The sequence below is a fragment of the Phalacrocorax aristotelis genome, chromosome 11 (genome assembly GCF_949628215.1).
Source record: "Phalacrocorax aristotelis chromosome 11, bGulAri2.1, whole genome shotgun sequence".
Taxonomy (NCBI): domain Eukaryota; kingdom Metazoa; phylum Chordata; class Aves; order Suliformes; family Phalacrocoracidae; genus Phalacrocorax; species Phalacrocorax aristotelis.
In genome coordinates this window covers 7,005,376-7,031,169 of record NC_134286.1, presented here as the reverse complement: position 1 = coordinate 7,031,169, position 25,794 = coordinate 7,005,376, and the positions used below count along the sequence as shown (strand labels likewise).

The 25,794-nt window shown below is 37.5% G+C and overlaps 1 protein-coding gene across 10 annotated transcripts in view; it reads right to left on the bottom strand.

Annotated features, from left to right (window-relative positions):
- The window catches only part of DIAPH2 (diaphanous related formin 2), a 250,096-nt gene that overhangs the window by 65,594 nt on the left and 158,708 nt on the right, over positions 1-25,794 (bottom strand). For all 10 annotated transcript variants that reach the window (XM_075106689.1, XM_075106684.1, XM_075106687.1 and 7 more), the window contains one exon: positions 12,201-12,336. In XM_075106689.1, the coding sequence (XP_074962790.1) occupies positions 12,201-12,336 (136 nt within the window). The remainder of the gene's footprint in view (positions 1-12,200; positions 12,337-25,794) is intronic.

Sequence of the window (25,794 nt, the reverse complement as noted above, 5' to 3'; positions counted from 1 at the left end):
AGAGCACATGCAATCCTTCACCTGCATCTGTAGCCATTTTCTGTTTCAACAGAGTTGCTGTGAAACAGAGGAACCATTTCAACATGGAGATGAAGATAAAATATTTGCCTTTGCTATTACTGCTAGCACCTTATGAAATGCAACCCTTAAATTAGATTCAGCATCCTTTTTGTTGGTATTACACTCCTTCATCACTTCCTGACCAATCTCATCTAAACCTCAAAAAGAGGCCCCCAAATCCATACCTTCCAATATTAAATGCAAAATAATGTTCTTTTCTCTTTATAAGTCATATCATTAAAATGAAAATTGAAGTTGACAAAAAATATACACGTAAAAAAAGTATCATTCTTTTGCCAGCCTGAACAGCAGTAAAAGCTACAGCTAAGCCAAGACAAAAGGTTTTATTGCCTTGTGTTTTTTTTTAAATAACTGCTACTAAAATTTCATAGTGGAAACTGAAATGTGTTTAGTCTGTTACAGCCTATGAGGCTTTTAAAGTCATTCCTGCAATTAAAAGAGCAATGCTGAAAGATCACACTAGAAAACACGTGGTAGTGCTCTGTTTAGGGCCTAACCCAAACCTTGAATGACAAGCTAGGAATATTTAACCTCTTTCGTTGCCTCTGATTCAGTAAGCATTCTTGAACTTGCTTCTGTGGTAGTGTCCAGCTCTGATGAGTTCAGCTTCATGGGTTTTTAGTTTCCGTCCTCTAAACAATCACACTGATTCTAAAAATTCTAAAAATAGGTCCTTACCTTCTTCAAGACAAGTATCAATTTCCCTGAAGCCAAGTTCACTTCTTATGAGCTATTTTTAAAAGAATTCTAAAAATATTTAACTTCCTTTTCTACTCAAATTTTTTTGAGTAAAAGTATTGAAATATCTGAACTTCCCCCTCACCCCTGGCCCCCATTACAGAGCACAAAGAAAGAGTATATTTAAGTGAGGTTTTAAAATACATTTGGAAAAGGTTTTATCTAAACATCATCTCCAAATGTCAGCCATATTTCCATGCACTAAATAAACAGTCACGTTTTTCCCAGCTCCAAATGTCCAGTACATATTAGACAAAGGATTCAGAAACATAATTTTCTGACTTAAATTGGAAGAACTAGAAACTCAGTGAGACCAATTTAAATTTCTTTTTGTGGCCTCTATTACACAGTTTTACCTCAGCCTTCAGCATATTATCATCTATCCCAAAGGTCGGAATCTACCTTTTGGATAGATGATAATCTATATTCTAGCAGATTTTTTTCAGGACCTACATTAATAAAAAGCTTAAGCACTGCACAAAAGTTTACAGGAACTTGTCAGGAAATTCTTCATAAATTTAGGTGCTTATTGAAAGAGTCTGGTCAAATACCACGTTAGGTAACATACGCTGGCCACTTCCCCAAACGGTTTCAAAACGATATTTCTGTTCACATCTTGCACTACCCTGTCTTGCTTTAACTTCTAACTACTTTTTGTAAGTCTAATGTGTGTACTGTATAAACTTTTAAACAAGACTTTTTATTCATAATCAGTACCAGAAATTTTAATTACAATATACTCACTTTAAAAAGTCAGTTTCAGTGCCTTTTGGAAAGTGTGTTTTTGTGTCCTCCTCATATATTTGCATTTTATTCATTTGCTAAATTCTTTTCCATGCATAATAAATATCTTCAGGAAGCAGTCTTCCTTGGCATTTTGCACTAGAATACAATCTCATGACTGTTATTTACTTTTTAATTAAAGGAGAACAAGTTAGGACAGTATGAATGATAAGTGAACCTATACCTCATGTCAGTTTACAAAACAAGGCAAATCCTTGCTTACATACCAATTAAGCTCATTGTTTATGATAACCTGATCTCAGGCTTACATAAAGTTAATAGGATGAGAAAAAAAATGTGCTTCGTTGTACTGGCAGGTTACTGAAAATAATTTTTGAAATGCGCACAGTTTTTCATTTGCAGAAAAAGTCACAATGGTCAAGGTCTACTTCAGCAGGAATGTATTTAATTGAAGTGCATCAGCATTACCCCTGAGGCCTCATTCTGAATGGACTCTTGCAAGGATGACTTTCACTAAGCTTAAAAAACCAATGGGAAGACATTGCCTCTATGTGGGAAGGAAAAGATTGTGCTGCTCAAAAAATTGAAAGAAAAATGACCATATGATGCCTAAACAATTAAATGTACCTGTAATCAAGTTCTACTACTGTTTGAAGGCTGCATTTCAGTTAGAGTGCTAAGCGACTTTTAGTTTATGGGATTAGCAGATATATAAGGCAGCACAAAATCAACAATGCTTTTAGCATTGGAAAATAATTTTCTTTTAAAAATTGCTTATAGTTGAACAACTGCTCCAATATTTTTGGGGAGAAACCAGTCAGTCACCGAATCACAGACTGGTGGGGGTTGGAAGGGACCTCTGGAGATCATCCCATCCAACCCCCTGCTTGAGCAGGCACAACCAGAGCAGGGGGCACAGGACCACGTCCAGGCAGGTTTTAAATATTTCTAGAGGAGGAGACTCCACAGCTTCCCTGGGCAGCCTGTTCCACTGCTCTGGCACCCTCAAAGTAAAGAAGTTATTCTTCATATTCACGTGGAACCTCCTGTGTTCCAACTTGTGCCCATTGCCCCCTGGCCTGTCATTGGGCACCACTGAAAGGAGTCCGGCCCCATCCTCTTGACACCCACCCTTTAGATATTTATAAGCATTGATGAGATGCCCCCTCAGCCTTCTCTTCTCCAGGCTGCACAAACCCAGGTCTCTCAGCCTTTCCTCATAAGGGAGATGCTCCAGTCCCCTGATCACCTTCGTAGCTCTCCGCTGGACCTGCTCAAGCAGTTCCCTGTCCTTCTTAAACTGGGGAACCCAGAACTGGACACAGCACTCCAGATGTGGCCTCACTGGGGCAGAGCAGAGGGGGAGGATAACCTCCCTCGCCCTGCCGGCCACACTCCTTTGAATGCACCCCAGGGCACCGCTGGCCTTCTTGGCCCCATGGGCCCGGTGCTGGCTCAGGGCCACCTCGCTGCCCCCCAGCACTGCCAGGCCCTTCTCAGCAGAGCCGCTCTCCAGCAGGTCCCCCCCAGCCTGTGCTGGTGCGGGGGGTTGTTCCTCCCCAGGGGCAGGACCTGGCACTGGTTCTTGTTGAATCCCATGAGGTTCCCCTGGGCCCAGCTCTCCCGCCTGCCCAGCTCTCGCTGGATGGCAGCACGGCCTGCTGGTGTATCAGCCGCTCCTCCCAGCTTGGTATCATCAGCAAACTTGCTGAGAGGATGCTCTGTCCCATCGAATGAGTCCTGGGAACTAATTTTGAGGAAGGTGGATTTCTTATATATTCTTGCTGATTTTCTTTTACTATCATTCTTTGATCCTGTAGTGACAGCATTCAATTTATATTTGAATTATTCCAAGTCCTAAAAAAATTTTAGCCTACCATACTAATTGATGTCACAAAAAATATCAAATTTCAGTGCCAGAACTAGAAGCAACCAAAGTTGACCTTAAATTCATTTTTGGATGACAATTACAAAGTCAAGTAGGTAACAAAGAAACCTCTGTGACACACAAAATATTTGTCAGATGGTAATTGCTTTATATAAGCCTTTCTACCTTTTAGAAGAACACTTCTGTAGATGACCTTTTCTTATTACAGAGTTTGCAAGAAAGAAAACTTTTTAAAAATATATTTTATTTGAGAGAAAAAACCATTGTGTGCCCATTTGATAGAGAATCAATTATCTTTCATCAAATGGCTTACAGAATTCTTGGCCAGCCCCTGACAGCCCTATTTACTTTTATCACACATTTAATCTCAAAAAAGGGGAAGCAATTAGTTCAGTCTAAACTGCCAAACTTCATTTCTTAGCATGATACCTCACGACACATCCCCTTCGAAAAAAAATTTTTTTTTAATTCCTTCAAAGGACATTTATTAAACTTCATTTTTGCGAATTAGCTTTTTCAATAGGGGTTGGAAAGTCAAGCATGCTATTTCAGGACTTTTCCTACTACTAATGAGTACGCAGGAAAATGTCAGGGCAAATGTCAAGCTTAAACTTCTCCATGTTTTTGAATCCTTTCTACCCAAATTCCAAAGTGGCTCTGAAACCTACATTGTTTTCCATGATGATTAACCAATTTCAGGTGGACTGGACAAGTACGGAATCTGACTATAACATAGAAATCAAAACTTACCAGAATTTAGGATGTGTAGCCCAAGATGTTTCCAACAGAAAATTTACTGTTGACGCTGATATGTCACAGGATTTATCTGGAATCTACTGACTAGCCAAGCCCTACTGCAACCATGGAAAACTTGACTCAAAACAGTAATTATTACAGAGTATATTGCTACAGAAATGCAGAAGGTAGCAGAAACCACACATACTTTCAGAATTCATTTATAATCTAGAGCCCTACCTTGAATATAAATTTCCTCATTAATACAGTTACTTGTTTTGCTGTACTGGTACAGACCAACTATTGTTTTTTTGTCTTTTCTGCAAAGTTTCTAGCTGATAAGTTACTCATTACTACAGTAATTCATTGTCTAAAGAGATATTTTGTTTTTAGTTTTTGATGGCGCTCTGAAAATCATCTTTTATGTGGTAAAGTTGAACATTCTGTATTCTCAAAACAAATCTTACTACATTATGGCTCTCACCTTACAGAATATGACAACAAATGTTGCCTCTCTAGGTTTAAAATCTACATTTCCAGACCTGCAAAGTCACACTTTTACCATTACTGCCCATATGGCAGTGTCTTAAAAGAACCCCCAACACTATTTCTACTTTCTGCTTTCAACAAAAATGTATCTTCTGGATAGAAATCCAAAAGCAGAGTCTTTGTTTCTACTGCACATTTAAAAGATGAAATGCAGTATGTTTAGAATTTTTTACATCTTCTCCCGGTGGTTTGCACAACTTGCCAATGGCCAGCAATTTAAAGTTGAAAGTCTGATTATATAATTTACAAAGAACCACTGAAATCAATACCATAAAGTTCAAGTTAATTTAATTAGAGCTGTACATTAGAGAAGAAATAGACCGTTATCATTAAAATAAATGTCCTTTGGTGCCTTACAGAACTTTTCCTTTGAACTATACATCGCTTTATCATCAGCCTTTTAAATTACCTTTAAGTACAATGATTGTACTGGGGTACAAAACTGTGCTAACATTTGTGGAACATTTCATTATTCAGTACTTATATGGAAAATTACTAGTGAATATCTGTTATGAAATATAATGGCAAACGATCATCATTTAATTTATTAAGTTAACTTAATGTATACTACTGTTAAATGGGGGGTGTTTAACGGTAAGCATACAGTAGAAAGAGGCTCACCAACATAGTATTCTTTCTTACATAACTTGTGAAACTCCTCTTGTGAAGACAGCATCTTAATAGTTCTATTAGAAATGAGATACTACAATCACAGAGGAATGCAATCATTCCACTAAGACCGAATTTAGCCACCGAACTTGTCCCGCTATTACAGTGAAATAGACTTCCAGTTCACAATAGTTCTACATGCAATTCTCCTCCTTGCTATCTGACTCCTGAACAAACCTTACACTAAAGAAAAAGTTAGTTGATCAACTAATTTAATTATTTCAGAAATGCTTTTTAACACTGGAAGTTCTACAAAACAGATGAGTATAATGTTACATAGCAATTACTTTGAGATAAAGAATATTACAGATATTTTCAAAATTAACAGCAATAACTGCTTTTTGAAATAAGAGTACTTTCTCTAAGGAAAGTCGAATTTGCACAGACAACTACCCAAAGGTAACTCTTGTTACTCTTCAGTAAATAGTGCCCAAGGAACCTACATTTTAGAGAAAAGAATCACATTTTCCTGCCTTTCTTCACTAACATCAGAATTCACAGAGACTAGTAATTCCTCCCCACTCCCCATCCCCACCCCTTCCAACAAATTACCTCATTAAATCAGTTTACTTGGAAGGTACCACATGCCATATTTATAAACAAACAGAAATCTTTCCATTGCAAAATTTTAAAAGGTGATATTAAATTTTAAGTTGTAATTTCTTTCTAAGTTCCTGCCTGTGCTTACATCTACTTGCATTTCTCTTGAGCTGGTTTTGAACCATATTAACAACACTTACAGTAATTTTGACATCCCCCATCCCCATTCTCAAGATTGCTTCAAATGCCTGCATAAACAGATCTTAGAAAGTTTTGAGCAACTCATGCATAATTGCTTTGAAGAAAAAAATCAAACCTCATCCTGGTTCTGTAGATGCTTACATTTAAACATAACATAGATCTTTTTTTGTGTGTGTGAATCTTATATTTCAGGATGACAGCAGCATATTCAAATAGACCATCAATATCAATATGAAATATAATGACTTCCCAAAGGAATTGTAATACTTGCCTCACTGGCATCCAGCAACATAAACTAATAATCTGTAGGATGTAAATTAGCCCCAAGTTTTATCAATCCAGGTACCCCATGCAATCACTAGCCAATATATAAATTCACAGGATTAAGGCTAAGACATTTACAAAGTAATATGTATCTTGTAATAAGCTTAATATGGATTTCTGTTTATGCTAAAGGACATAAAAGGAAGACGTAACCATCAGGAAAGCACAGAATCATTAGAAAACTGTAGCAAAAGTAACATTCTTGAATTGCATCCTGTAACTGTCAATGCAAGTGTAACAACAGTTCAAGAAAGCACAACAGAATTATTGCTGGTACTAGTACATACTGGCTCGAATAAACAGCATTATGAATTCTTATATAAAAGTACTTGAAAAGGGAAAGTAGGAATATCCATCAAGCACTAGCACAGAACTTCATTTCCATTATCTTCAACTGCATGGGGGGAGAATGTTAATGTATCTTCAAAACAATTAATTCAATACTAACTGGGACTGAGGAAGCTCATTCTATCTTTTATCCTAATACTGATAGTTAAAAGGTGACTTTAATTGCCATACTAATCAGATATAATGAACAGCAAAACTGTTTCTGATTAAATAACATTTGCATCAGAATTGCTGTTATATGCTTTTCAGCTCCTAGAAAGCTGTCTTCAGTTCTTTTTTTCTCTCTCTTGTTCAGATATGCACACGGAAGCAACGCTGCAAGAGTTTTGCAGATGTTAATTCAGATGGAAGTCATGAAAGACTACATATAAATGTATCATAGCCCAGTCTGCTACAGCCCTCAAAAATGGGAAACACTGCTCGAAAAAAGAGCTATAATGAATGTTCGTTTTCCGTAGAGCTAGGGAATGCTAAAGAAGTGAAGGGGCTGTTAAGCCCTTCTCCTACAGAATTCCTCTCCCATAATGAGAAAGAATGGTTCCTGATTTAGACTGTGAAATCTGGGGTTTCTAGGCGTGTGGATAAGTCACTTCGGTCTTTCCGTGTCTCTCTACTTCACCAGAAAAACAGACATACAGAAGCACCTTTCTAGTCCAGGAACCGTAACAAACAGATGCATTAATAATAGAGTGAACAGAACACCAGAAAGGACCAAATATTCCCAAGCCCTACAGCTACATCGGCAGAGGTGGCACTGACCATCCACTGCCCTATTGTCTGGAAGAAGCAGAGTAAACAGTTGCCAGAATGTCTTGCAATGGCTTTGACTGCACCACAGATCAGGGGTAGGTGTTCAGGCACTATGTAATGGGAAAGCCATACTAATAGGAAGAATTTTAAAAATTGAGGTTTTAATATGAAACAACAGGTCTCACTGTATTGTAGTTTTAAATCAATAATATATGAAATACACTTTTTCACTAAGAACAGTTTAAAATTTATTCTGAAAAACAATGCAAGTAAGTGCAATTCTGTGACAGTATCAAAATCTACTTCTGCCAAATCCAACCAATTCTGACAATTTTGTATGATTTTTTAAATTGTAATTTTTAATCAATCTTTAAAGAACCACTTTTGCATGAATATTAATATCTTCCTCAAAACTGCTTGAACATGTCACAGATAGGGAAAAATGGTTTTAAATTCTGAAAATATTTCTCATAAATTTTAAGGTGTTCCATAAGTTGAGTACGACATAATGCCTTGTCCATCATACTGCTTCTACAGAAAGTCACAAAAGTTGCCTTTGACTCAAGCCATTACACAGCCTTTTCTGGCCAAAACAGCTCAATCGTATCAACAATTTTATCCCAAATAACACCAAATTCATTGACTACAACTGAAGAAACAACTTCCAGTGGATCTGACTTCAAGATAAACCACAGGCTCAAAAGATCTTAGTCTCATTTAATATTTATTTTTGTTTAACTGAGAGCCATTTATCTGTATGTATTGCTGTGCTTGTTTAAAAAAAAAATAATATGCATTGATATAATTAAGTTTTCTAGAGGCAAAGAGAGGTGTTCATGTTGGATAAATTCCTGCTGTAATTTCTTATTTTAGAAAGTATATGTTGATTTTGTCACTTATCAGCCCACTTTCAGTTCTGAACAAATAAGCTTGTACTTTTGAAACATGGACATGTCTTAAGATTTAGAATTACTCAGGTTTGCACAATGCAGAGCAAATCACTTCAAAGATTACGTGGAGTTGAGCGCTTTTCTATATTTTTGCATTTACCTTTTCACATTTTGAAATGATTAGCAGGATTTATATCAGTTTACACACAGCATTTATGTGCCCTCTCAGTTATACAAAGCACAACACACCAAACTGAGTAACCTGGTCTTTAAAATACTGGCAACTCAGAGGTTACTTATAGCTAAGAATTATACAGCTCAGTCCTTGATTCTGGCCATACTGCAGATTTCTGCTGTCTCAGTTACACCAAGAAACAAATATTAATTATAATATTTAATTAATTCTAATCTGGATTCTCCAGTGGCCACAAAAAAACTTGTAGCTCTGTAACCAGGTAACTGCAAAAAATACTTATTATAGAACTATACACTAAAAGGCTAGAAAATGTAGGAACCCTATTGCTCTGACCTGATAGGCTGCAGCAATGAGTTAAAAAATTATCCTTGAAGATACAGCTAGAGAAATAACTGAAACAGAGTTAAGCTAAAACACCCTTTGGGTGAAAATCACCTTGTTAAAATGACAGCTTGAGAGGACATCTGCCTCCTTCCTCTAAGTCTTCTGTGTCACATTCACTTAGATAAATTTGCAAACTATTTATATAAGCAGCAATGAGCACACAGAAGTAGATGTATCAACAAAAAAAAGTTACTTGGCAGAAACAGTTAACTGAGTAACAATATCACGGAATCCAGCGGGGGTGGAGCTACTCCCCGCCTCCTACCACAGCAATACAGTTGTAATATGTGAAATGTGTATTTCAATATTTTTAAATATTGGAAAAAATATTTTAGAAGTATTAAACTTACTTTGTTTCACTGGTTTAGAAACTCTACTTATTTAAATGGAAGTTTAGCACATTTGGCCATGTGAAGTTATTAATGTATTTACGGTTTCAGTAAATAGAAATATAATGCAAAATTAAGCTTTCCCTATCAACAGATAAAACTAAAGTCTTACACGATGAAAAGCAAAATGCTATCAGTATAGGGAGGCATCTATGTTACTGCTAAGCATGGTCTACTCCTCATCTGCTTATAAATTAACGAATGTAGACAGGTATGCTCTCACCAACTGAGCTGAAGCAATTGGAGAAGGGTAAGTTAGCTACAGCCTTTGAACACAGACCAAGTCACTGACAATAGTATCTAAGTGGGCTTCTCATACTTTTCAAGAGCTAATAAAATATGTCAGCTTACACTGTCTTAAGTGGTAGTTCAAACTAACCTCTCTCAGTATGCCTTCAAGCACACTAGTAGAGGGGAGGGTGATGATGGGATTTTTAGGTTCTTCTTACCCCACTCACAGAAAAGTACCTGTCCATATTACAAAGGACTTGTTTTTTGTCAGGTGACAGATATTAAAGAATAATTAGTCAAATGCTGAAAGAATGGATTAGAAAAGTCTCATTAGACATCTCCGTGAGTTTAACTTCCTAAAATATAGAATATGTATTTATGCATCGTCTGTATTGAAATTTTATATTTAGCTTATAGTTACACTGAAATTATTAGAAGAATCTTTATATTATATGAAATTTAACTTCATATATACAGAGTTCATTTATACAAAGCAACAGAGTTGTTCATTAAAACTTATGCTGCAGGACATTCCATGCAGTGTCACTGCCACTTCAAGCAAGGCCAAAAATACCAGGATTTGTGGTCCCACTGCAGAAACCCTCCAAACCAGTCCTAGGGAAGTCACTTTAAAAGCAACAGAAACCAAACAAACACAGATCAAAACTCTGAGGCTTTGTGGCAGAGTGATGTACACAAACACAAGAGAATTTTTAAAAGGTTTCCACATAAATAATTTTGTTTCTATCATGGTATTCAAATTACAGTACATTAATATAAATTCATTTTTAAAACTTAGAATGCAAAGAATGAGGTATTGGGGAAAAAACAATTTATCACAATCAGTAAATAAAAGAGCAAATCTAAGTTATTATTTCTTAAAATATAATAGTATATATAAAGTCATCACAGAAGAAAGATTTTTCTCCTGTAAATAAAACTGGTTCTCACTTTGTCCACTTCTTTGTTTTTGCAGATTTATATATGGGTTGCCCATTTTTACCAAATTTAAAATGTGACATTTCTGAGCAGAAAATAACCACAAAGTTGTGACACTTGTATACATATATCAATAATGATAAAAAAAGCACAACCTGCTGAAATCATTGTAAATATGATTCAGTCTGACAAAGTAATGCTTAAATAGGTTATATATTTGTGAGATACATTGACACAAGCGTAACTGCAGATTCTAGAGAAATGTAGTTGCTGAACAGGAAGGGGAGGTTTGCTGGCTAACATTCCTTGAGGGCTGGGTGTCCGTGCACAAGTCACAGATTTCTCACCAGTGGTGGGAAATTTAGCAATATGCCAGAAATACTGGCATTCTAAATATACACGACACCAAACATTACCATAAGAATTACGTGATGATATTTCTGCACTGTTGCATTATCAGTAATGGAAATTCTGACCAATACCTTGTCTTTTCATGGCTCTGTGTTCACCTCCAAAGTCATCCTCATAAATGTTGGAGTGGGTCTGCTTGCCTGGTCTACTGTTTCTCCAGTATTTTTCACCCTTGTATAAACTGACTTTATGCATGCTGTATATATGCCCTTAAAAGGCAGTGTTATTTCTAAATTTACCCCCGTTTGATCAATCTTCAGCACAGCATTGTTAGTTTGTCGTGATTATGTGGTTTACTGCAACATCATCCTTACACAAAGTTAACATATCATCATATCTTCCATAAAGTTCATCATAACCAAAAAACAAACAGCATTTTGCCATGAGTATGTAAATCTTAGTCTGTTCAGTGTTTCACAGCTGCATCAGATTAGCAGATTAACACAAACTCGTGGAAACTGAACAAAGAATTGCAACCTCAGGTAGTCTCTTGCACAATCCAGTGTACAGATTTACCACTACTACTTGCCTTCTGAAGTCAGAGGTAAAGAATAAAGCCTGTATTTTACAACCTTCTGGAAATCTGCACAGCATCAATAAAAGGACATCCGATTCCTCCTGCTTTCTTACTTTCCTCTCTCTTAGGGTGGCCTCATGCAAAATAAAATATTCTCACAGCTGACAAGCTCAACATGTTGCTTTTTATCATGCTGAAATGCCACTCTGCACTTAGGCTCCAGGCTCAACCAGATTTTCCAGCTCCTAACAGGACTGTTGGGAAAGCATCCATTACAACATGGAGCTACCAAGCCCCAAAAGACAGACATTAACTGCCACACTATCTTGCTTATAGAGATGTTTACAGAATGGCATTAACAACAAAGCAAGTAAGATACTTCTTCCTGGAAGTATATCCATATGAAAAAAATCAATTAACTGCTAGAAATGAAAACAAGCCAATAATTCACAACAAAACGCCTTGAAAGGAACATTATACACATTAAGTGGCAGATAGAGAATTACAGGATCAGGTGGGCTAAAACAAAACAGAATTTTCAAGAAGTTAACCTTTTTCTTCAGCTTTCAAAACAGACAGCAAATACTTTTCATATCAATCGGGAATAGCCTTCAGTTAGTTACTCCTTACTTTCTTTTTCTTTTAACAAATCTCTCCACTAAAAGTGATGCCTTACCTTTGTTCATATCAATCAACTGCTGCTTCTTCTTCTGTCGCTCCAGTTTCTCTCGTTCAGCCTTCTCTTTTGCCAATTTGGCTCTCTTTGTTTTCTCCTCCATTTCTCTTCTTTTGTTGTTTTCTTTTAACGCCTCCTGCATTAGATAAAATGAACACGGGTGTCTACAGACTGAGGAAAATTAGAAAGAATAATAACCTTGTTTGCATAGATACGGTATTTATGTCCAATGGGGTGGAAAAAAAACCAGGGACTGGCATCCAATACTTCAAGCATCTTCAGAAATCTCAGAGGGAACATAACTTACCATACTATTTGTACACATTAGCATTATCAGATAATCAAAAGAATGAAAATTGAAGTAGCTTTGCATTTATGGTGAAGGAGAAATTTCCAATTTTTTGCAGCAGCAACACGTTTGGTTGTTTTTTCCCCCCCATTAGGTCTGTAAGCCTAACTTAAACCTGTATCTTGCTGTTCAAGGGATGAAGCCAAGTTCCCACTCTAATGGACTTCAATTACAAGCAACTGAAACTCAGTTACTAAAATTTAGGCTATAATTCCTCAGATATTTTTGCTGAAATATCCAAAGCACTCTGGATCACTTAAATACAAAAAACACATCAAAAGTAATGGAAAACAGTTGAATTTATAGATTAAAACTCCAAATCTAAGTCAAATCTGAGTCAACAGGTTACAAAAACTACCAAAGTAAAAACTACAAATGTAAGAGAACACCCCTGGATTAAAAAACAAAACAAAACCCAAACAACCAAACCAAAACTAACCAAACAAAAACAAAACAAGTAACCACTTCTCATGATCTTGCTCCCACCCGGTCAAGAGGATATCCTCCTTTTCTAAAGGAGGTTAATCTCAACTTCTTGCTGTGGTGGCTGCCAGACCCCCACTAGCCACTCTCTCACTCACCCTCCTCAATAGGATGGGGTGGGAATAAGATGACAAGCTCAGGGTTTGAGACAAAGATGGGGAGACCGCTCACCAATACTGTCATGGGCAAAACACTCGAGGAAGATTAAATTAATGTATTGCCAATTAAGATAGAGTTGGATGGTGAGAATCAAAAAGAGAAAACACCTCTCCCCCCCGCCCGCATCGTTCTTCTCAGGCTTAACATCACTCCTTCACTCCCAACTCCCCTGTGACCCCACATACCCGCCGGGGGATGCAGCAGAGATGGGGGGGTAATGGGGGGTTGCAGTCAGTCCATAAAAGTTCCTCTCTGCCACTCCTTCCCCCTCACACTTTTCACCTGCTCCAGCATGGGTCCTCCCTGCAGGCTACAGTCCCTTGGGCTAAATCTGCTCCAACACAGGCCTTCTCCATGGGCTGCAGGAGAATCCCTGCTCTGGCACCTGGTGTGCCTCCGGCCCTCCCTCCTCTGGCCCTGGTGCTCACAGGGCTGTTTCTCACACTTTTTCCCCTCACTCCTCACTGCCATGCAACATTTTGCCCTTTCTCAAACAGGTTTTTACACAGGCACCACCAGTGCCGCTGCTGGGCTTGGCTGTGCCCTACGGTGGGGCTGCTGTGGAGCCATCCAGCACCAGCGGGAGTGTTGGCAAGGGGCAGCCCCGGCCTCTCCTCACAGAGGCGGCCCCCGCGGGCCTGCTGCCAGCACCTGGACACGTACACCATTACACTTACTCACCACTGCTTTGCTCAAATACTTCCGTAACTCCTATTACATTGCTTGCACTCTCAAAGAGGAGAACTATTTTAATTCCCTTAAGCTGTTCCCCAAGATCCTAAATTTCTCCTTAGTTTCGCCTTTCCTTAGATTCATTTATCATGAAGAAATTCACTGAAATCCATCATGATGGAATGTCACCTAATGTCACAGACAGACATGATAAATGTTGGGGATAATTTTCTTATTTATATTCACAACCGCTACAAATTTATTGCTCCCTTTCCTCTCCGATTCACAGTATACTAACATCCTCTACCTACAAGTACTGTAGGTCTGGGCTTCAGGTGATTTTGAGAGTCCCAATACATGATGTCTAACAAGTAGTTATAACAGTAAAGAAGATACTACATCCAAAAAAGTCCAGAATTAACACAGAACATGCTCATTAACGATATTCCAGCTTAAAAAGCTGAACAGTCAATACTTACTAAGCACAGGGCATAAGATAAATGGTTTCCATGTCAACATTTACTTTATTTCCTATACAACTTAATCATGCCTTAAAAACTAGGAAAATCATGTATGTTCATAAAGGAAGATTTTTTTTTTTTCTGGATGTCTTTGTAAATACCCAAGACAATATATCACTTACTCCACAAGTAAAATTACCTTAAGAAATCTGGTGCTGACTCATATTACACAGTTGAACATACTCCTCAGAAATGACATTTCAAATGTTTATAAATGAAGATGACTATTCACCTTCCTGTGTACATGCTAGGAAGAAACTACGGATGACTGTGCCTTCCAGAAGAAAATCCCATCTAAAGCACTTTTAAGTATTAAGATTTATACAAATTATATCAGCATTTGGTAATCCAAGACTCCCCAAATGCCTCCAAGTACAGAATATTCACTCAAGCAAGGGACAGCATATTTCAGTGTGCATATGCCTTTTCAGGAGTTTATTGAGATAAAATACTACATATAGCCCCTTCTGTAACAGCTGATACTGTTTTGCAGAGATACCGCATACCACAGTTACTGGTGATGTTACTTGTGGATGCACTTAAAAATTGGACCGAGAACTGCATTTTCTGTTCCATCACATAACTGATCACACTGAGAAACACCTTTTCTTTCAGAAAAGACAAAAGAGAATTAAAGGAGAAAATCAATGTTTTATTCTTTTTGGTTTTGGACAGTTCTGTCTCTGCACATTCAATCACACCTGACACAGATTTCATTTTTCTGCAACTTCACAGGCTGTAATGAAAGTAAATGCCCACGATCTTATGAGAGAAAGCAAATAAGAAATGTCATGACAGGACTAGCAGCCCACTAGCCATTGACATACTATGATTAGATCATAGATTCTGTCACTTTTTCTAACGGGATGACTACAGTAGACTGAACTAAACAAGTTCTAAACTTATTGTACCTGGAAATTCACTTTGAGCAAGACTCCAGAAGTCTTAGCTGACAGGAGATTATATGAAAATATAGATTGCAGTTCATAAAATATGCCGCCTACCAATGATGATTCAAACAAAAGCCATTTAAAATAAAAGTTTAATCTTCCTGAAGAACAGTAAGACAACAAAATACTCGTAACTGTGTGTGAGAGTGCCTATCATCATCTACAGCATCCCTTCATATACATGCATATCTACATACAAACATAAATAAACAAAACCCACCATTCCAACACATGCAGCACAGGAAGCACAAAGACGTCAGATGGGCCTGTCCATTATTTCTTCAAGATGCACATATTTCCTAGTATTTTATTTTCCTCCAGAATGTAAACGCTTTTAGAGTATCTTCACATATACACTATTTCTAGAGACTATAAAGGGAGAGTGAGGGACAGCGAGTAAAAATCCAGTGGGTGCTAACCTGCAATACCTGAGCTTTTTCAAAACAACCTGTTGCTACAACAGGTATAGGTTGCAGCAAAGGGGCATTAACACCCAGTACTTTCTGTAGTGGTCAAACTGGGCACTCTGCAAGGCAGGAGAGAGAAACCCCAGGCATCACACAAACATGCCTTTGGGGCTCTTGATCCCTAAATCGGCCATTCAGAACTAACAGTGCAATGCAGCACTGCACACATACAACTTCATAACAACATAAAAGGGTTACTCTAGAGAAAAATGAGCGTCTTATCCACTCTCAGCTTTTCTGTAGTACTCCGGTACAGTAACTACTTGCTAACAGCTCTAGTATTTCTGATTAGCATTTAGTGGATTCTTTCCTGCCATCCCCAATTCTCTTGAACCTCATATCCACCCAAATAGTTTTATGCCACATTCCTTGAAATGTAACATATCTTCTTTTTATCTACATACCAATTCAAAATGAGTTTTGTGAAACAAACAAACAAGGATTATCTATTTGAATCATCACCATCATTTGGTGCATGCAATCCCTTTCCTTCATAAAGTATCTCAGAACCAAGCCACCTGGAAAGCACTTGTTTGTTACTACTCTCCATCAAGCAGTCTCACTCTTAACCGTGTCATATTTGTTGTCATTTACTACTGTACATTTAGTCAGAGCTGGATGAAAGCCTGAAATAAATAATTTGCAAGAACATACTCCCAGATGTTTTCAAGTTATGTGCTGAAAGCAAAATAAATAATCTGTATTTATAAACATATGTTATATTTGAATTAATACTGCTAACAAATTTGATCATGGTTTTTCACAGCTGATTGAAGATGACTGTAAATAAAGTTAAAGAGAATTTTGCCTCAGGTGTATAGTGGTTTCTACAGCATTTTCTCTGGCTGAATTATACCACCAATGCTTTAAGTTTCCTTTCCTACAGTTTTATGGCAAAGGGTTATTTTTCTCTCTCATGTGGCTTCAATTACTTCATTATTTACTATTTCCTCACTTTCTAGACTGTGGAAGAGCCTAACAATTTCTAATACAAAGGCAACATGATTCTGCGCCTGCCTTACCACGGTGTTATTTGGGCCCCACTAATCTAAAGTTAAGCCTTAAGTGAAAAGAAATCTGGACATCATCTCATGCTTTTACCTCTCTTCCCTTTGGCATACCTTTACACTCCTCCATACCTATTCTCTTCCAAACTCCTGAGTTTCAGTGGACTTCTTTTAATACAGAATTGTGCTCTTTCAGGTTATCGGGTTATTTTCAAGTATCGAATGCCACTATAAGTATCCTTTCTGTGTAGGCTAAATTACCCAATAGCGAAAATGTAGAGATCAGTTTGAATACTGAAGAAAATAGAAATAGATCTGTAATTGGCATTGCTTTTTAAGGGGGCGGGGGGGCCGGAGATCAGCAATGTAGCTCAACAGTGACAAAGTACTTATTAGTGTTCATAGGTATACACTACACAACTATATTTATTCCCTAATTAAAGGATAAAAATAAACAAATATAACAGCTTCAAATCAGATGAATGTCACAAAGCAAGAAAGAAAGAAGCAATCCACAGTTAAGAATAAATGCCTTCCCAACAGCTTTGGAAAATATTTTGAAACTTATTCATCTAGATACTGTCTTTTCAAAACATGTAAGTGCATGCAAAACCTCAAATCATTCTCAAGTGAATCTCGACAGAAATATTTTAATGTATACAACCCCTTTCTCTGATGTGCTATTTATGACCCTCTGTATTTTTGGTTTGTGTGTAACAGCACGCAGTTTTGCTAATTCAGCTGCAAGTTAAAAGTTTGAGAAACGTTGAATGTGGTTTTGACTTCTTTTTAATAAAAGCAAGACCAAATTATTGTCTCTCCTAGAAGAGAAATAGATTCGGCAAACAGTATTATCTCTTGTTAAGGGAGCTAGCTGGAGGGGCACTGAGCTTGATGTTCCCCCTTGAGTTTATTAAGATTCACTGAAGTAAGGCTCTTGTACTCAGGACCGCCAGTTTATAGCTTGGTTTCCTTAAGAAGCAAATAAAAAATTAATACATCTCTTGCATTCCATACGTATCTTAAACTTTGACAGACAAACAGATATTCACACACCAACATATATGTAAATAGACTCTCAAAGGTAAATTATTAAAACCAAGAACAAAACAAACAAACTGTAATGCACAAATCTCCTTGGATATTACAGATGCAGTTGGCTACAAAGTGGTCATGCACCAATAATGAAGGCTGCCTGTGATCCCTCAGGCCCTCCCTAAGTTTGCCTTGCAACTGCAAAATATGTGAAGCTCCAGCAGAAAAAAAATCTTTTTCAGTCATAACTCATTAGGAACAACAAACTCAGATTAACTGGAAGTTAATCTACAGAAACAGAGAGAATTAAAATACAGGAGATTGAGCAATCAGTTTACATGTAAAAGAAGGATCTTTCATAAGTATTCCTTGGAGAATAACATACTCAAATACATTTGTTATCTTTACAAAAATAATGGAAAAGAGATGCAATGAGCTGGTATTAAACAAGAGCAGACAAATTGAATTTCCTGATGGGTGGGCATGAAACACTAAGTAGAAAAGATTATGTTTGGGACACTGCCCCATGGTTCACGCATCAGGGCCATTACATCTGACATGAAATGTCTTTGGCATGCCATTACAGATCTTTGGCAAGCATAGCTGGTGCTGTATATTCAGGTAGGGACAAGGGTTTTGCTGCTGGCTTATCAGATGTGTTGCAAAAACACTTAAAACTGTCTAGCAGTGTAAAGTAGAAGAGGTTTTCAGTGTTTACTGAATCAAGTTTAAGGCTATCAATGAAAAACTGTTTGTATCTCTTAATTACTTAACAGTATATGTTTGAATAATTACTAACTAGTCCTCAAGTGGACAGGTTTAGGACTGTTTTAATAGCTCCTTTAAATCAATATTTGCATACCAGAATAAACATACATGTCTAATTCAGGTTATTCCTGAAAGAGACAGAGAACTGAAATGCCTATTACATGCTAACAAAACTGTCTTATTGTCAAAAAAACTTTATAAAAAACCCAGAAAAACAAATGTCAATTGTTTGGGTACAATCTGAGCACAGAAACCACCAGCATATCCTCATAGTGGATGACTGTTTTATTCAAAAAGTGATCTTTCTGCATCAAGGAAAAGACAAATCAATAGGTCGGCATTTGAAGCCTTGCATGATCATGCAAGCACAACCCTTTAAATTCTTTAAGAAAAATTCACTCCTTTCAAGGTAGATCTGTAAAATCTGTTCCTACAAAAGCCTAAATCCAGTAGAAAATGTGATTTTGTTTTTTTAAACATCATGACCTTGACTATGATGTGTTTAAGCTGAAGGACTCAGGGGGCGGGGTCCAAAGTGGCAACGCTAATGCCATCACATCCAATCGGTGAATAAGCCAGGCCAACCAGCGCAGCAACAAAGGTGCCTTAGCTGCCTCACAAGATGACAATCAGATGACCAACTGCCTCAAGGGTGTGCATGGCTGTAGTGGGTCTGCATGCACCCCTCCAGGGAAACCTGCATGCTCAAGTACCTCTCTGAAATGCCTGTACACCAACACACACGGTGTCGGGAATGAACAGGAGGATCTAGAGATCTGAGTGCAGTCACAGGGCCATGATCTCATTGCAAATACAGAGGCATGGTGGGACAGCTTATGTAAATGGAATACTATCATGGATGGCTACGTACATTTTAGGGAAAAACAGGTCAGCAAGGCACGGTGGGGGAGTTGCTCTTTATGTGAGGGAGCACCTGAAATGCATCGAGCTCTGCCAAGCGGTGGAGGAAGAACAAGTCAAGATCTTATGGGTAAAAATCAAGGGGCAGGAAAATACAGGTGACACTGTTGTGGGCGATTGCCACAGGCCACCTGGTCAGGAGGAGGAAGTCAATGAGGCCTTCTACAGACAGCTGGAAGTAGCCTCACAATCACAGGCCCTGGTTCTCATGGGGGACTCCAACCACCCTGATATTTGCTGGGAAAGCAACACAGCGAGGCACATGCAATCCAGGGGGTCCCTGCAGAGCACTGAGGCTAACTTTTTGCCACAGGTGGTGGAGAAGCCAACGAGGTGAGATGTGCTGCTGGACATTATGCTAACAAAGACAGACAGTCTAGTTGAGGATGTGAGGGTTGAGGATAGCCTGGGCTGCAGCGACCCCAAGATGGTGGTGTTCAGGATCCTGTGTGGTAGAAGCAGGGTGACAGGTACGATTATAGCCCTGAATTCAGGAGATCCAACTTTGGCCTCTTCAAAGACCTGCTTGGAGGAATTCCATGGGTTAGGGCTCTAGAAGGTAGGGAGTCCAAGTGAGCTGGTCAATATTCAGGTACCACTTCCTCCAGGCTCAATATTGGTGTATCACTGTGAGGAAGAAGTCAAGCAAAGCAGCCAGGAGACCTGCATGGATGAGTAAATAAGTTTCTGGGTGCGATCCTGTGCCCCCTGCTTGAGGTATGCCAGCTCAAGCAGGGGGGTTGGACAAGATAATCTCCAGAGGTCCCTTCCAACCCCTACCATTCTGTGATTTGTGAAAGGTTTTGAAGTTTCTGGCTAGAAGTTCTCAATAAATTTTAATAGATGCTGTGAGATTTACACACAATGCAGTGTATATTAATATTAAGTATTTAAATAACAAAATAAAACTGCCTGGCTTTGAAAGAGTTTCAAGACAGGGCTGGTGGACTATCAGAAGAAAGTGTTCTAGAGGTTGTGTGGCATTACCCTCCAAAGAAATAATAAATATGAAAAAAACCCAGCATTGAAGGGATATGCTTATTCCTCTGCAATTTTTTTCTTAAGGTTTCTTACACCTTCCACTTCATGCTTCATATTATATTTTGACAGGATAATCCAATTCTATTAGCTTGCTTTTCCTAAACGTGATAAGCAAGCAAATATGAACTTAAGGAAGTGAATGAGCTATAATTTACTACAACATCAGCAAACTAACTGAAGATGCAGTAATGCAGCGATCAATATGAAATCACAATTAAGACAAACATGGATTCAAATTATCAAATTATCTTAATATGATATATGAACAAACAGAATGATGAAACACTTTTGTGAAGATGTTAGAGAGAAGGCAGATTTCTTCTAACTTATTATAGCTATTTAGACATACGTCAGATGCAGATGTAATCATCTGTAGCCTGTAAGTATCTTCTGTGGATGGGCCTCTTTTAGACTTAGAATCTTGCCAAAGGGAGTCACTTAGAGCAGGTAATAAACTCTACTGGTGTACAAGAGGTTTCCAACATCTGGGTTAGATCCACATCTTAAGTCCTTCAACAGTCAAACTTGGAAACAAATCCCAACCCAGCCATGTTCCCTGTTATTTCTACACTTGCCTACCTTTAAGAGCTTGCAAATACAGTGTACTGTAATTTAGTTTAATTTATTTTATTATTATTTATTTTACATCTTTTGGATATCTTCCAAGAGAAATGTCATCCTTACCTTTTAGATCATGAATAAAGCAGCTGCTTATCTAGCAGTACTAACAGCTTGTTAATAAAGTTGATGAGTTACTGCTCCTGTGTGAATTCTTTTGCTTCTGATCCCATTACTTTCCCAGCCTACACCTAATTCCTGATTTGATCAATACCTTGATTTAAAAAAAAAAAAAAAAAATCTTTCTCAGCACTAGCTTGATGTATACACTCAGATGAGAATTTAGGCAGTTTACAAAAGCGTCTTTGTGTGTTTTTTGGGGGCGGGGGGGAGGAAGGGCTTGCTATATACCGCTTGTTAATAAGGACAATGTTTCACTTCTTATATTACCTCTTGGGAAATTTCGGTGGAGAAAATACTTCCTGCTCATTATTCTTTGTTTTTTCATAGTTTCCTGCTAGCTAGAAATTGTGATCTTTCAGACTACGTTAAAGAACTGTTACATTTTAGGCAGAAGGGAGAAACTGTATTCCCAGACAAATAACCAGGGAGAACAATGAATAAATAGAGCTTTTCTTTTAAACCACTCCTGAATTACAAACTCAATATATGAGTTCGAAAGCTGGGAATTTAGATTGACTATGTATTGTATTTCATAGTAAATCATATATTTATTACATAGTAATTTATGTATTGTATTTTCATTGATTTATGTTATTATAGCCAATGAACTGCTGTATTCAAGGGACATTTCAAAAAAAGCCACAGAAAAAACGTCCCTGGGTCACAGAGCTTGAAATTTATTTTGAAGTAAGTTACAAGCAAATAAATATTATATTAGAAAGAAAGAATCTTACAGGTACATTTATACTCAAGATGCTGCATTGAAAGGTTTTTCTTATGAAGGCAACATAACAGATGTTTTGTTTCCTGTTTGGTACAGGGCATCAATCTTATAAAACCTTGAAAAACCAGGGTAGTGGTCACCCAATAAAAAATGTTTAGTTTAATGATCATTTAATACATCTTATTTTGGGGAGAATTTCACTTTCCAGATCTTGTATTACAGGATTACTGTAAAAGATCCCAGCCACACAGTAACCATCAGTCAACGGTCAGTGTTGATACAAAAGGGCAGTTTATTTCATAGGACTTTTACAAGAACCTATCTCTCATAGCGTCAGTTGATGAGTTACTCACATCTGCTTAAATATTTACTTATACTAGAATACAACTTTTTCCCTAAGTACATTTATAATGTAGTCTAAATCTTTAATTCCTTATTCAAAAAACTGCATTTACACAAATGTGAGGAAAGCAGTCACCACTGATAAAACTGTCTACCAGATATTAAAAAATATCACTTCACTGAAGGCAAAAGCTTTTCTGCATTTCATTACAACTATTCCCATAAATACCTGTTACTGCTTCACGTTTTATCCAACTATTCTTATAGGCTTTATTACAACATTGGTTTTTTAGAGTCAAAATTCACCTTTAAGACTATCTGCATTGAAGGGGGAGCCCATAGAGCAAACAAAATCTGAAACATTTAAGAACCATATAAAAAAGCATATTTCCTATCTAATACTAAAATATATATTTCATACAACTTCCATAAAGCACATGATCTGATTAAAAGGAAATGTATGTTCATTTGCAGATGTAGGCATGACAGATTTGGTGGATATTTTTAAATACTCTAGCACCAACAGAAACAAACATTCAGAGAGTGGCAGATTAAAAATATTTCAGATCATTTGATATAAACTCAGACAGTAGGTTAAAGTGAAGAACCAAAACAGAAAAGAAGAAACTGACATCTTGCTTCCAGCAACTGATTAATCATTATCTGGTAAGAGCATGAAACTATATCGAACTAAAATATATGAGGTTGCAATTGTCCTCCAGGACAACAGAAATTTGTGTTTACTTTCAATGGAAGAAAGGGGTAAATCAATAAAATCTAAAAAACATTCCTTCTTCAAAATCGTCCTAAATATAATACAATGAGGTTATCAAGCCATATTTAAGTAGTAAACATAGACAGAGGTGACACAAGTACCAGGAAAAATCTAGTTAAAAGCTGACTTCAAAGGTTTCTACCTTTCTAAAAGGATTCTACCTAATCTTAGGACCAAAAAAACCAAACCAAAACAAAACCCAAAACAAACAACAACAAACCAACCCAAAACCTCCAAAAAAAAAAAACCAACCAAAAAACCCCAACAAACCCCACCAAACAAAAAAATGACTGAGCAAGAAGCAGTACAGCCACGAGGGGACCATGAAGGACAAGATTTCTAATTGTAAGCGGTAGAGGGTAAATTGACGCAAAGTTTATTTCATTGTCTCACTATATCCTTGGCTCTAATTATGCTTTCTGCAAAAATAAGTTAGACAAGGCTGGGGATAAAATAGGAGCAGATATAGAATAATAAAAAAACAAACTCTGTTTCTTCTATCTGTATCTCTATGTTGATTCACTTATATTGCAGCTCCATAAACTTAAATGGCTCACATGGAATATTTGGTTAGATGACTGGCCTGAGGTGCTGTAAGTTTATTTGGCTATTTGCAGTCACACGAAGGCAGTTATAACTGTGTCACTCAGACTGTGAGTTCCTAACTAAGCAGTGCTTTTTTTTTTTTTTCCTCCAAACATCACAGACAGCTGCAAAAATACTTATTCTCTCTTACATGAAGCTAAACAGATGTTGATAAAAACTAAGTACAAAAGATTAATTAGCTACTGGCCTGGATACTTTGTATCTGGACAATTTCAAAGACATAAAACAACAGACAAAAAAAACATCCACAAACAAGACAATTCTGGGGTAATTGTCTATTGCTTGGAAAAGTAAAGTCAGTGTTCCAACGGCAATCAATATGTCTCACAAAGAAACTGAGAAAGGTCAGATACTGTATCAGCCCACACTGCTTACTTATAATTCCCTTCCTCCTGTTGTTTAGGGATAACAGAACAACCACCTAGTTATATGGAAAATTTTGTTGGAAAATAACTTGAAGAGAAACTACTGGACCCAAAGGAATATCACTGTATGGCTGGTATACTTTGATCAGAAGAATGAAAGATGAAAAAAAGTAAATTGTTCCAGAAAATTATTTTTTCATATACTCTACATCTTGTCGTTCAGCCTAACAACTTCTGAAGGCTTAGACCATGTGGGGATGCATTTATTAGATGCTGCTTCTGTCCAACTTGCAAAAGGCAAGCAATTAGAAAAGATGAAGCATGCATAGATTTATTTCAAGTAACAAAAAAATGGGCATTATTTTCATTTCAATACATGGCACTTCCTCTAATGATTATCAAAAGTCTTTAACATGAGTTTTCAGAAGACCAGCTGTCTTCTTAGCATTAAAATAGCCTGATATGAGCATTACAAGGCAAACACATATCAAGCTCCAGACATTCTTGTGTGTATATATATATATATGTATGTATACATACACATACAAACACACAGAGAACTTTCTCTCGTGACCTGGGGATGCACCATTCAGAATATATTTCTGATTTAATTCTTCTAGATTAATCTTTAAAAACATGCACATATATTCCACCTTTTTCAAATACACTAGCTGAATTGCATGATTCTGTAACATAACATATTCTTATCTTTAGTTGCAAATGAAAAAGAAATACTGTCATTACAATCAACCTATTTAGTCAGTGTTCTTGCTTTTACATAATGGAATCACATGCAGAATCACAGGTTAAGCAAAGAAATACAAGTAATAGCTGTTGTACAAAGGTAACAGAAGATGAGTCAAGATTTCCTGAAGGGCTGTCTTGAATTCTAAGTGCTCACAAAGGCCAATTACCTTGAACTATATACACCATACTATCAATTAAAACATGCTGTGTATGTAAAGCATTCATTGTTGGTAACTGACCTTTGAAGGAACCCTTCCTAAAGCACAAGAGCCACCCGTCCTGCCATGTGGGAGGCTGAGGAGGTGGGGGAGGGGCCAGCAGGGCTGAACAGGGAAATCCTGACAAAGCTCTGACATGAAACAGGATCATAGAGAAGTGGAAGGACAGCTGTACTATCCAGGAGGAATACTGCCCGGGGAGGGGGACAGGACACACGTGACTAATTAAGTAAGTCAAAGCTCAGATGGAGATAAAACTGGCAAGGGATGTGAAAAGCAATATCAAGGGCTTTTACAGTTACAGGACAGATAAAGGAAGACTGAGGAAAATTTAGGTCTGGTGCTGAATGGAGTACGGAACCTAATATCGAAGAAGAGGATGAGGTATTCTGTGCCACCTCCACCTCAACCTTTACCATCAGTGTCTCACAAGCAGTTTGGGCAACTGATTGATGTCATTGCAAGGCCTCTGTTGCATCAAAAGTTGTGGGACTCAAGGGATTTGCCTGGAAGAGGCAAATATTATACTCATCTTCAAAAGAGTGAGGAAAGTTTGGTGAACTACACACTAGTCAGCCATTGATTGCTTCTGTTTTCAGGAAGATCACAGAGCAATTCCTTCTGGAAGCCATTTCCAGGTGCATAAAGGACAAGAAGGTGACTGAAACAGCCACGTTGGACTTATCAAAAGTAAACTGTGTCT